Raw genomic sequence first — 13,564 nt, forward strand, 5'->3', positions numbered from 1 at the left:
GGACTGCAGCCTCCTCCATCCATGGGATTCTCCAGGCAAGAGTACTGGAATGGGGTGCCATTGCCTTCTCAGATAAGGTACTCTAATAACCCTAAAAGCGTTTTTAATTGCTTTCATCTTGCTAAATTCCAACTTAATATTTAACATCATCACATTGTATAAATCAAAATCCTTAGGTATTAGAAATAAAATTTTTAGCTACACACTCTTCAGTTGATAAATGACTATCACAAATAGAATATTTAAATTCAGTATCTCTTAAGAGACATGTGTACCCCAATGTTCATCACAGCACTGTTTAAAATAGCCAGGACATGGAAGCAACCTAGATGCCCATCAGCAGACGAATGGATAAGAAAGCTGTGGTACATATATACAATGGAATATTACTCAGTCATTAAAAAGAATTCATTTGAATCAGTTCTAATGAGGTGGATGAAGCTGGAGCTATTATACAGAGTGAAGTAAGCCAGAAAGAAAAACACCAATACAGTATACTAACGCATATATATGGAATTTAGAAAGATGGTAACGATAACCCTGTATGCAAGACAGCAAAAGAGACAGAGATGTATTGAACAGTCTTTTGGATTCTGGGAGAAGGCGAGGGCGGGATGATATGGGAGAATGGCACTGAAACATGTATATCATCATATGTGAAAAGAATCACCTGTCTAGGTTCAATGCATGAGACAGGGTGCTCGGGGCTGGTGCACTGGGAAGACCCAGAGGGATGGGATGGGGAGGGAGGGGGTGGGTTCAGGATGGGGAACACATGTACACCCATGGTGGATTCATGTCAATGTATGGCAAAACCAATACAATATTGTAAAGTAATTAGCCTCCAATTAAAATAAATATATTTAATAAATAAATAAATAAAAACCTGAAAGTCACTGAAGAGAGACTGAGAGAGATGTTTGGAGTGACTCCTCTCTTCCTTTAAGAAATACTGTAATACTTTACTTAATAGAGATTTAAACTAGAATTATTGGAGTCATGAAAGACTTTTTTGGAGGCAATGTCAATAACATAAAGCCAGGGTTATTTTTGATGAAAAGTGTCTCACAAAGTTAGAAAAAATTCAAAAAAATAAAAGCTTGTATGGTATTTATAAAAAAAAATAAATAAATTCAGTATCTGTTAAGACATTGATATGTCATGATAGTGAATGATCATGGAATACACAAATCCATACAGTTAAAACTGAATGTACTAGTACCAGTAACAAAAGTCAATTTTTAAAGATTCATACTTACCTACTATACTCTTTTCTGGTGCTGGTGGCACAATATAACCAACGTGTAAATACTTGCTTGCTAACTTGCTATGCAAACCGAGAAAGTCACTAAATCTTCTTTTAACTGAAAATTCACTTTTACTGAACATGGAAAGAGAAGTCTACAAGTGAAGAAGAGGTATTTCAAATTTTGAATACTGAACAGTTATTTAAGTTAATGTAATACATAACTGTGAATATGCATACACACACACAGAGGTCTACATTGCAAAAAAAAATGTAGAGTAGCTAACCAATGTGAAACAAAAATTTCTAACAACTGGAAAAACCCCAAATCATAGTTGTTGCTGTGTTGTTTTTTTTTTAACAGAAAACACCTGCTTTATTCTACACTTAACTCATCTCACCAACTCTACCTGTATTTATGCTAATGATTCTTAACTTCTGATCTTTACCTCTAGCCTAGATCCCCACTGAGCTTCAGTCTAATATACAGTCCAAGGGAAAACCTCCACTTAAATTGCACTGCCACCTCAATTTCACCATATTTTCCCCTGCTGGAAAAGTGAAGGGAACTCCTCTGTATTGTTTACTATTATATTCTAGCCTTTGGAAGACAGCCTGACTCCAAGGTATATCAATAAGTGTCTGTTTAATGAATTAACAAATTTCACTCCATATTGGTTCCTCCCTTTGTATTGCCTTTTCTCCAAGATCATTCCAACAACCACAGAGTTCCTCTAGACAAAGACTCAGGTTTCCCTCCTTCCTGACTTCTTACATCCAAGCTCTACTGATCACACGTCCTATATAACTCAAGAAACCATTTTCTTCACTCATCCCCAGAACCAATTCCTTAGTATTAAGTATCACTTCTCACAGTAGGACTGCTGCAGACCCCCTGTCTTTGAGATTTGAAGGTCTACAATCCCTTTAAGAGTCGCAACTGCCTCAACTAGAGATCCTGACCTTTCTTTTTGTTTTGGCCGCACTGTGCCGCACGAGGAATCTTAGTTCCCTGACCATGGACTGAACTCACACACTCCCCAGCAGCAGAAGCACAGAGTCTTAACCAGTGCACCACCAGGGAAGTTCTCTGACACTTTTATCCTCCCAATCCAAACTGAGTCAGAGAGAGCTTTCTAGAACAAAAATCTCATTGAGCCACACTCTTGTTTGAACTTCAGTGGTTCTCCATCATACAATTTCGAATGTGACTGTTCATAATAAAGGCAGGCTTACTGCCAAACAATTTAATCTGGCACCACTTCCGGCAGGTCCTGGAAAGCACAATGTTTTCTTCTTTCTGGCTTTTACACAAGCAAATCCCTTTGCCCCCTCTCCCACCCGCAACACTTCTACTCTGCCTAGCTTAGATCCCTTCCTGCAGAGCCTCCCAGAACACTCTACCTACCAAACCGCTCAGGACTCACTGTGACTATTTATATGCAACTTTTACTGGATAATAACCTTGTAAAGACAGTGATCATGTACACTTTAACCACTGTAGTATCCTCAAACTACACAGTGAGGGCTCAGTATTTTTTTAGAGGAGCAAAAGGCTTACCTTTGTCGTTACTCTATAAGCCATGTAAGCATTCATGCCATCACCTATAAGAAAAGCCAAGCTCTTAAAACTCGTAAGCTTAACACACAAGGTAACTATGTGAGGTAATATATTAACTTGATTGTGGTAATCATTTCATAAAATATTAAGCTATCACATTATAATTGCGATGTGTGTACATCCTAAATACACACAATTTGTGTCAATTATTTCTCAATAAAGCTGGGAGAAAAAACAAACCACCAAACTGCCACAAGTTTAAAACTTAGAAGCACTGTTTTAATATTGTAACAATGCATGTAATTAAGAAAAACAGCACATTAACAACCAAGTTAATTATCAAAAAGAACCAAGTACAAAATATAATAAGTTTTAACTCACCAACTTTCTCGGGATCTGATACACCAATTTCTATATCAAAAACATCTCCATTTGCTTCTTCTTCAATCTAGGAAAATTTTTTTTGGTATTAAAGATTCCAATTTGTATTACTGTCATAATACCAGTAAGTATAATTTTTACCATCTATCTTTTATTAGGATCACTGCCACATGAAACAATTTGAGAGTCACTCAGCACTCCATTTCTGAAAATCAATGAAAGCTTTTACATTTCCTGTCTATGTGAAAAATACACACACACACACAAAGACAATAGGAAAAGGATAATTGGGAGAAGTAACAAAATCTTGTGTTCCTCTGACTCCTCAGATGTAAAGAAAACTTCTGGAGGAATACTGTGGAATATTTTTGTTCAATCTTCAGAAGCAGATTATGAAAATACTTCCTTAATTATTTTTAATATTATTATTTTTCAAAGCTATATCTCTCCTCTTTAAAACCCAGGAAATAGCCATTGCTTTGGCCAGTAGAATCCTACAGACTTGCAGAAATTATTATAAGCAACTTGAGCATCATGATTTCTCTAATTACCTAGTAAACACACGTTCTTCTTGAAGCCAATAAAAGTACTACAAAGCTGAGAAAAAAAGTAGGAAAAATGATAAACCTATGAGACTACAGAGAAGCACTTTTTATGCCATTATAAGTAAGCAATCCCTATTAACAGTAGCTCTGAGAGAAAGGTTTATTACCTTCAAGAAGAAAACACAGGAACTGTTCAATTTTTCAAAATTTAAAAGCAATATTAATATTCTAAAACTTCAGAAAAGCATGTTTTTCTAATGGTAATTTTTTTCAAAGTTGCCCTACTGCACAGATTTTTGAAAAGTAAGCCTTATCTGAACTGTAACATACATAAAGTATATAAATCCTAGGTATAAAGCTCAATAACTTTTACAAAGTAAACATATCTCTGTAACCAGAAATGAGATCAAGAAAGAAAACCATCATTACACCCTAGAAGGCCCTCATGCTTCCTCTCCACTCACAACACATCCCCTGCTCTGCCAACATAGTCAGTCGCTCAGTCCTGTCTGACTCTTTGCGACCACATGAACTGTGGCCGGCCAGGTGCCTAAGTCCATGGGACTGTTATGGTAAGATCACAAATGACAAAGTGTCTGACTTGAGAAGGAAAGTGATGTATTCAAGTTATTGGATTAAAAAGTGTGGAGATAAATTAAGAAGTCAAATCACCCAACCTCTTTAGTGTTCTTTTTGGAAATGTCTAAAAGGCTTTGATTACAAATGATGGACAGGAGAGAAATGCTGGGTGGGGAACAAAAACAAAAGTATTATCTACATATTACTTTAGAATATAAACATTTTTCCATACCTCATCCCTGGATCTATCAAAGATCACAGGAGCAGACATACTCTTTGATTCAATTCTGGGAGCAATGAGTGTGGGGGTCACAGGTGTGACTGCAGGAGAAGGTTCTGAGGAGAGTATAGGTTCCCTTTCTGGACTGTCCAGAGAAACTTCTTCTGTAGCTTCTAGACACAAATTAAACAAGTTAGTTGAGGATACTGGTAACAAGTTGAGCAGGCAATGAATTATGAAACATTTTTATATGACCCATAATATCAAAATATTATTTTAAAATAATTGTTATAAATAATTTATGAATCCTTCCTTAGTGGTGGTTTACTTAAAACTTTAAATCCAACAGTGACTTTGTTGATTTTAGGAAGAATTCTAGTATGTCAACATAGTTATCTATACTAGTGGTAGGGATAAAGCTAGTAGGAAAGCAATGATGTGAATAATTCCACATTCATTTGTGTCTGGATCTATAATATATCTAATACTTGTGGTAACTTACCTTCCAAAATCTTGTATTCAGGCTAATATACACACAAACACAAACTTTAGAGTGGAAAGCTGCTCCCAACTATCCCAACTGGGATTAAAAATTTGTTATGGAAAGTCCACAAAATTAGTAATCTAAAGCAATTAACTGCTAAAGATTACTGAATATTAGCTGAATACACAAATATACACAAAGCAATAGATGTTTAGGTTTTCATTTAAAGTGCTTGTTCACTTGAAAAATCTAAAACTAAATATATTTATAAACAAAACAAATCAATAAACTGAGTGTCTAAAAGCTATGTAACATTGTGCTAAATGCAATGAAGAAACACAAAAAAATGTAAAGTATCATACCTGCCCTCAGGGAGTTTATAATCTAGTCGGGAAAACAAGACATAAGCATGCGGAATGTTAAGTAATAAAAGACAAATAACAGCCAAGAGAACAACATAAAGAGCATAACAAAACGTTTAACTGCTATATGAACTATAGAACAAACTATAATTTGAGTTGAGATGGGAGAGAATAATCTAGGCTGGGGAAAATAGGGAATGTTTTATGAAACTGAATTGAAAAGATCTGAATGGATTTAGAGAAACAATGAGGGAAGTATTCCCCAAAAATGAAACACAGTTGACCCTTGAACAACATGGGGCTTAGGGCCATCAATCCTCTACACAGTCAAAACTCTGAGTATAAATTATATTTAGGCCTTTCATATATATGGCTCCTCTGTTTTAAAGGTTCCACATTCTTGGATTCAATCAACCTCCGATCAAGTTGTACTGTAGTATTTACTAATTTAAAAAAAAATGTGTATTAGTGGACCCGAGCATTTCAAACCCATATTGTTCAGGAATCAATCATAACTGAGTAAGTTAAAAGCAAAGCCAGAAAAGTAAAATTTATAATCAGTGGCCAAAATAATAACCACAGTTCTGCTGGTTTATAGAACTGATACCAAGAAAAGGCAGGAAGGACTGTAAATGAAACAGGATTAGATCAGTGGTTTCTAACCTGAGGTTCTTAGATTCCTCCAAGTTTAAGAAGGTAGTAACAATACACAGTGAGCCATTTTAATACCTCAAAAAATATATCAGTAATAACATATATGTTATTTACTTGAAGCAGTAAGATACCTCTTGAATTTCTGAGGTATTAAAAATTTCTACCTCTTTGAATTAAGAGGTACAAACTACTATGCATAAAATAAATAATCTATAAGGATATATTGTACATTACAGGGAAAACAGCCAACATTTAAAAACTATAAATGGAGTATAAACTTGAAAAATTGTAAATCACTATACTGTACACCTGAAACTTAAATGATACTGTATATCAACTATACCTCAATAAAAAAATAAGTCAAAGTTTTTCTTTTTTTACAGAAAAAAGTCCCATATATACTATGTATAAAGATTGACATTTTCTTGAAAGAGTCACTTTGAAGGTAAGTGTAAATTGATTATGTCAGTGTCAGCTAAGTAACATTTCACTCATACCACAGACACTAGAGAATTTTTCAAACAAAGGAATACTTGTTAAACTTTGGATTTGGTATAATCTGCTGAAAAGCGTTAAGTGAAATACACTAACTACCCTGGCAAAAACAAGTTCTAAAAGTCTAGGACAATTTCAACACTGGCAATTTGCTCACCCTCATTTACTCTCTAGGACAGTTTCCTAACGTGTTCAGTGAAGCTTAGTGCAGGATGGTACTGATGGGAAAGTGCCTCTCGAGTTACCCACGTTTGGTGAACATCCTGTAAGTAAGCTAAAACAGTAACAAAAGTCATGCTTGAACTTTTTCTGATGCCACTTCTGACATAATAGTATTTGAAATGCTACCCAAAGTATATTGGCATACATACCAATTACAATCTAATCTCATTATGGCTTTAAAACCAGAATGGCTAAGTCACTAGAGCAATACCTATAGTTTCTTCTCTTATACAAGTCTTAGGAAACCTAACCATGTCATTATGAAATGTAGCTGAGTTTAAGATAAAAGATAAAGCATAAAAAGTGTCTGCAGGTAACAAAAGAAACAGATGACTCTTTTTATTGTTTCACCTCTGTTTCTCCTTAAAAACAAACAAAAACACTGACATTGACCATGGATCTATCACTATGTTTAGTATAGTCCGCACTAGGTACACTAACACAAAAAAGATTTTTCTAGTTGAGCTTTGTGGGCAAATATCACTGCTCAGCCCTGACAGGGCAAACTGTCTGATCAGCAGGGCACACTGTGAACAAGAACACCATCTCTCCTATGCGTACATCAGAGTTCTGCTTTTAGAGTTTCAGCACACTCATCAACATAGAATTCTGAGACTTAAAGGTTAAAGACTCTTTAATAAAATGGACAATCCAAGTGTTCTATGTATGACCCTCTACTATTAGAGGAATAACCACAATTTTAGATTAGCAGCTACTTTTGTCATCTTTCAGATTAAAACATAAATGCCATGAAGAAACTTCCAAGGATCTCCTGGGAAAAAGTTAATGAAAGAAAAGAAAAAGTAGTATTACAATTTTGGTTAACTGTCATTATACTCTAAGTTGTTAGGCAGCAACAGAAAAAGCGGGGGAGGGGCTAGGAATATGATTGTATTCACATTTTAATTTTCTGACATGAATTCATAAAATACATTAATTCATCTGCAGTGAAAACTTTTCATACATTAAACAGGAAATTATACGGACCTCTGTCATAGAGGATTGTATTTTTAAACATACTTGTATTAAAAAACTACAGGATGGTTTCAATATTCAACCACTATAAAAGCTGAGGGAGGATACATTATCAAGTTTTAACTCAAAGAAAGCCAGTTTAGGTAAATTAAGCTCTTAAACACACAAAGATTTACTATTCCAATTATTTGTGCCATTAATTCTAAGGAAGATGCTGCTTTTTAATATCCAAACATTAATTTGTATCTAAATTTTAATCTTAACTACTGTTTTCAAGAGGGTCCAATTTTTTAAAGGTAGAAATGGACTACACCAAATCCTGCTGCGGCTGCTGCTAAGTCAATTTAGTTGTGTCCGACTTAGTGCGACCCCATAGATGGCAGCCCACCAGGCTCCTCTGTCCCTGGGATTCTCCAGGCAAGAACACTGGAGCGGGTTGCCATTTCCTTCTCCAAAGCATGAAAGTGAAAAGTGAAAGTGAAGTTGCTCAGTCGTGTCCAACTCTCAGCGACCCCATGGACTGCAGCCCACCAGGCTCTCCCGTCCCTGGGATTCTCCAGGCAAGAACACTGGAGTGGGTTGCCATTTCCTTCTCCAAAGCATGAAAGTGAAAAGTGAAAGTGAAGTTGCTCAGTCGTGTCCAACTCTCAGCGACCCCATGGACTGCAGCCTACCAGGCTCCTCCGTCCATGGGATTTTCCAGGCAAGAGTACTGGGGTGGGTTGCCACTGCCTTCTCCATGACACCAAATCCTGCCCCCATATCAAAAATAAATTCCTGAAGAATCAATTTATTCACTTAAAATTGAATCAAAATGGTCCACATGGTAAATGATGAAACATTTTACTGAAACAGATTTCAAATATATATAGATTATAAATAAAGTAATTCTTAAGTCCAGAGTTTAATTTTGCTTTGTGAAAAATTGTAAGTAGTAAGAAAGAATATAAATCATTGCTATTTCTCAAAGTCTGAATGCCACAACCATTAGTTTGTGTCCAAGTACTGCTTGAAATAATGAAATTATTACTGTGACTTATTTCCAAATGCTTAAAACCAGAAAGGATCACATTCGTGCTTCTCACAACAGTCTTTATTTTTCACAAATCAAAGTAACTAAAATTTCCTATCATCCTAAGTCATTAACAAGAAAAGCCATCAACAGTACTTCACAGAAAATGTTAGTTTTGTTTTAGAGAATATTTTCTAATAGGATATATGCTACAATTGACAATTACTTAAAAAAAATAAAAGTATTTACAATTACCTGCAAAAAGATCTTCTCTGTCATCATCTAGCACAACTTCTGCAGGCTTTGGACCATTGGAGTTCGTACTAATATCTTCTGCAAGAAAGCTAGCTGGATCCGGAGATGATGGACTTGACTGTTAAAAAAATAATTGATAATGGATTGCCATGTTTGTCTGTTATAATTATGTCTCCAGATACTACAGAAATAGAACATTCTCCTGATAAGCAGAGAAGAAAGAATAAGAACAGCTATTTACAGCTTCTCCTCTGAGGGTAAGAAATAACCAAAAACACACTTTTACTCACCTTCTTTCTTAACAAGAAGTCACTTAAGGTTTAAAACAGAAAATCTTTTCCAGTCACCCAGTTAGATATACTAATCTGTCATGTCTAGTTATAATTAACAAAAACAAATTTTAATGTTTTATACAGTATATAATATCATATAATAGTAAAAATCAGACCTTGCAAATATGTTGCATGAATAAGAAGTTCAAATTAATACTTTAAGAAAAAGGTTTAGCAGTAGTTGACTTAAGACTACAATTATTCTAAAATTTCTGTATTGTCAAGCTAAAAAAATTCCCAATTATTTACATTTCAACTAAGCTAAAGGAATATTTTTGTATTTCTGAAAGTACAAAAATCAGCAAAATGGAATCAACACTGTCAGATTTACCACAGTTTTCTTATAATTAGTTAAAACCAGTACTTAAAAAAATACATAACACAAAAAGGAAGTTTTATATATCAAAAGTGCACAGCTCTATATTTTCAAAACCCAACACACCTGTGTAATCAGCACCCAGATCAAGAAAGAGAACATTATCAAATCAAAAAGCTCCACTCATGCTCCCTCCCATTCTTTACCCTCTCCCAACCAAGGCTTCCACCAACAAGGATGAGTTTTTCCTGTTTTTGCTCTTCACAGAACTAGAATCAACCAAAACACAATTTTTTTGGTTTGTTTTTTGATCTTAATGCTATGTATACAAGACTCTTTTATATTGCTGCATGTAATAACAGAACACTCATTTTTGTTGACGTAAATATTCCACTGTGTAAATACACCACAACTGATCCATTCTGCTGCTGATTAGCATCTAGGTTTTCATATTTCATTATCAGTTTGTTACCACTATCAATAGTGCTGTATGAACCATCCAGCACATGTATCTTTTAGCAAACAGTGAACAAATTTCTGTTTGGTATGTACCTAGGAGTGGAATCACAGGATAGGTAAATGTTCTGCTTTAGAAGACATCACTAAAAATCTTCTAAAGCAGTTATATAATTTACACTCCCCCCAGTAATACAGGACTTCCCTGTAGCTCAACGGTAAAGAATCTGCCCGCAATGCAGGAGACCAGGGTTCGATCCCTGGGTCAGGAAGATCCTCTAGAGAAGTGAATGGCAATGCCCTCCAGTATTCTTGCCTGTAGAATCCAATGGACAGAGAAACCCGCGGGCTACAGTTCATGGGGTCAGAGTTGGACACGGCCGAGTGACTAACACACACCAATAATATAAGAGAGCTTCCAGCTGCTTCATATCCTTGTCAACACTTAAACATATTTCATGTTTTCACTTAAGCTATTATGGATATGTAGAGTACAGAGTGCACGTTACTGTGATTTGAACTGGCATTTTCCTGATGAGTAATAACGGTGAGCAGTTTTTCATATGTTTAACAGACATTTGGATATCTTCTTCTGTGAAGGGTCTCTTAAGTATTTTCCCTATTTTTCTATTGTTCTTATTGACTTGTAGGAGTTCTTTACATATTCTAGATACAAGTTCTAGATATGTATCACATATGTATGGGGAAAAAAATTTTCTCCCAGTTTGTACTGTTGCCTTTCCACTTACTTAATGGTACATACTAATGAATAAAGTTATTAATTAGTAAGGGTACATTATCAACTTCAAGGCCATTTCTAATTAATAAGATTTTTCTGATCAGTTTTTTGAGTAAACTATCCCTTATGGCATAAGGACATTTCTTTACAGCTTTCAAAAACAGTTTAAATTCCTTATAGGAAAATTTTAAAAAGCAGTTTCTTTTCTCTCAGGAGGTCATTATTACATCTCCAAACTCTCACAAAGGTACACATGTACTCACCTTAGCATTTTCTTCTTGAAGGAACTTAAAAACAAGTAAGCTTTTCCTATAAGCTTTTTCCAGAAGATGTTACTGACAACCTCCTCTCTAATTGAGTGTGGTTAGGTGACTGGTATATATGCTTCCAATGCATATCTGTTTCTTTTGTCATAATTTCTGTTACCACACTGTATTACCATTATTATCTATTTATAGACTACAAACTCTGTATGAAAAGAAGAATGTCTTATTTTATTTCTTTTTACCAGGTTCCTGGCAGCAAACGCTCAATGACGATCTGTTAACTCAACTCTAAGAAAATAACTATGAATATGTGTAAGAAATGGCAGTAAGTCTGTCAACCAGACTGTCTACAATAAAGTTTGAAATACCCTTAAGTACATATACATAAAAATGTAGCAGAGTGGCTCCAACACCCATTCATGGAAATACAGAATTGCTGCAATTTGAGGAATAGCTAAAAAAATGTACCCCTAACATTACATTTAATGAAAAACTAAGAGCTTTCTCACTGAGAGCAAGAACAAGGCAAGGCTGCCTGCTGTCATCACCGCCGTCACCACACTGCAAGTCCAAGCTAATGCAGTAAAGACAAAAAAGGAAATAAAACCCAGAAGGACTGACACAAAAGGCTTCCAGAACTAATAAACAACTATAGCAAAGTTGCAGGATACAAGGTTAACCTACAGAAGCTAATTATTTCTAATGACCATCAACAAATAGAATTTTAAATTTTAAAATACCATTTACATCAGCACCCAAGACAACTAAATACTCAGGAAGAAATCTAACAAAACATGCACAAAACCCCTATGAAGAAAACTAAAAAACCCTAATGAACAAAATGAAAGAAGAGCTAAATAAATGGAGATATTCCATATTCATGAATAGGAAGACTCAATACTGTCAAGATATCAGTTCTTCCTGACTGATCCACAGGTTCAATGCAATACCAATCAAAATTCCAGCAAAGTATTTTGTGGCTATCGAGAGAATGATGATAAAGTTTATACGGAGAAGTAAAAAACCCAGAAGAGACAATACATTACTGAAGGAGAAAAACACAGTGGGAGGACTGCAGCTACCTGACTTCAAGACTTACCATAAGGCTACAATAATTGACACAGTATGCTACAGGTAAAAGAATAAATAGACTAGTGGAAAAAAATAGAGAACCTAGAAATAGATTCACTTAATATAAGCACGTCCTTCATGGACGGCAGTCTTGTGGCAAAGGGGCTTGTGTAACTCAATGAAGCTATGAGCCATGCCATGCAAGGCCACCCAAGAAGGACGGGTCACAGTGGAGAGTTCGGACAAAATGTGGTCCACTGGAGGGAATGGCAAACCATCCCAATATTCTTGCCTCGAGAACTCTGTGGACATTATGAAAAGTCAAAAAGATATGACACTGGAAGATGAGCCCTTCGGATCAGAGGGTGTCACATGTTACTGGGGAAGAGCGGGGAAATAGCTCCAAAGCGAAGGAAGAGGCTGGGCCAAAGTGGAAAACAATGCTCGGCTGTAGGTGTACCTGGTGTAGAAAGGAAAGTCTGATGCTGCAAAGAACAATCAGGTATAGGACCCGGAATGTTAGGTACACGAACTAAGGCGAACTAGACAAGGTCAAGCATGAGATGGCCAAGAGTGAACACTGACAACATTAGAAACCAGTGAACTAAAATGGATGGGAATGGGTGAATTAATTCAGATGACCATCATGTTTACTTCGGGGGGCAAGAATCCCTTAGAAGAAGTGGAGTAGCCCTCATTATCAAGAAAAGAGTCTGAAACGCAGTACTTGGTACAATCTCAACGACAGAATGATCTCAGTTTGTTTCCAAGACAAACCACTGAACATCACAGTAATTCAAGTCTATGCCCCAACCACTAATGCTGAAGAGGCTGAAGTTGAACGGTTCTATGAAGACCTACAAGACCGTCTAGAACTAACACCAAAAAGTGGTGCCTTTTTCATCACAGGGGATTGGAATGCAAAAGTAGGAAGTCAAGAGATACCTGGAGTTAAGAGGCAAGTTTGGCCTTGAGTACAAAATGAAGCTGGGCAAAGGCTAACAGAGTTTTGTCAAGAGAGCACACCTGTCATAGCAAATGCCCTCTTCCAAAAACAAAGTGACAACTCTAGACAAGGACATCACCAGAGGGTCAATACTGAAACCAGTCTGATTATAATCTTTGCAGCTGAAGATGGAGAAGCTCTCTACAGTCAGCAAAAACAAGATCTGAAGCTGACTGTGGCTCAGATCATGGGCTCCATATTGCAAAATTCAGACTTATATTGAAGAAAGTAGGGAAAACTACTAGGCAGTTTAGGTATAATCTTAATTAAACCCTTTTGATTATACAGTGGAGGTGACGAATAATTCAAGGGATTAGATTTGATACACAGAGTGCCTGAAAAACCATGGATGGAGGTCAGTAACTCTACACAAAGTGGGGACCAAAA

The 13,564-nt window shown here is 36.0% G+C and overlaps 1 protein-coding gene across 1 annotated transcript in view; it reads right to left on the reverse strand.

The window, feature by feature from the left end:
- Positions 1–13,564, reverse strand: part of SNX2 (sorting nexin 2) — a 58,197-nt gene that overhangs the window by 20,643 nt on the left and 23,990 nt on the right. Inside the window, exons 2-6 of the mRNA XM_043912266.1 lie at positions 8,992–9,109; positions 4,545–4,705; positions 3,189–3,255; positions 2,808–2,851; positions 1,260–1,401 (exon numbers count right to left, since the gene is read on the reverse strand). Coding sequence (XP_043768201.1) covers positions 1,260–1,401; positions 2,808–2,851; positions 3,189–3,255; positions 4,545–4,705; positions 8,992–9,109 — 532 coding nt within the window. The remainder of the gene's footprint in view (positions 1–1,259; positions 1,402–2,807; positions 2,852–3,188; positions 3,256–4,544; positions 4,706–8,991; positions 9,110–13,564) is intronic.

This window comes from Cervus elaphus, chromosome 9 (assembly GCF_910594005.1).
Source record: "Cervus elaphus chromosome 9, mCerEla1.1, whole genome shotgun sequence".
In the NCBI taxonomy this organism is placed as follows: Eukaryota; Metazoa; Chordata; class Mammalia; order Artiodactyla; family Cervidae; genus Cervus; species Cervus elaphus.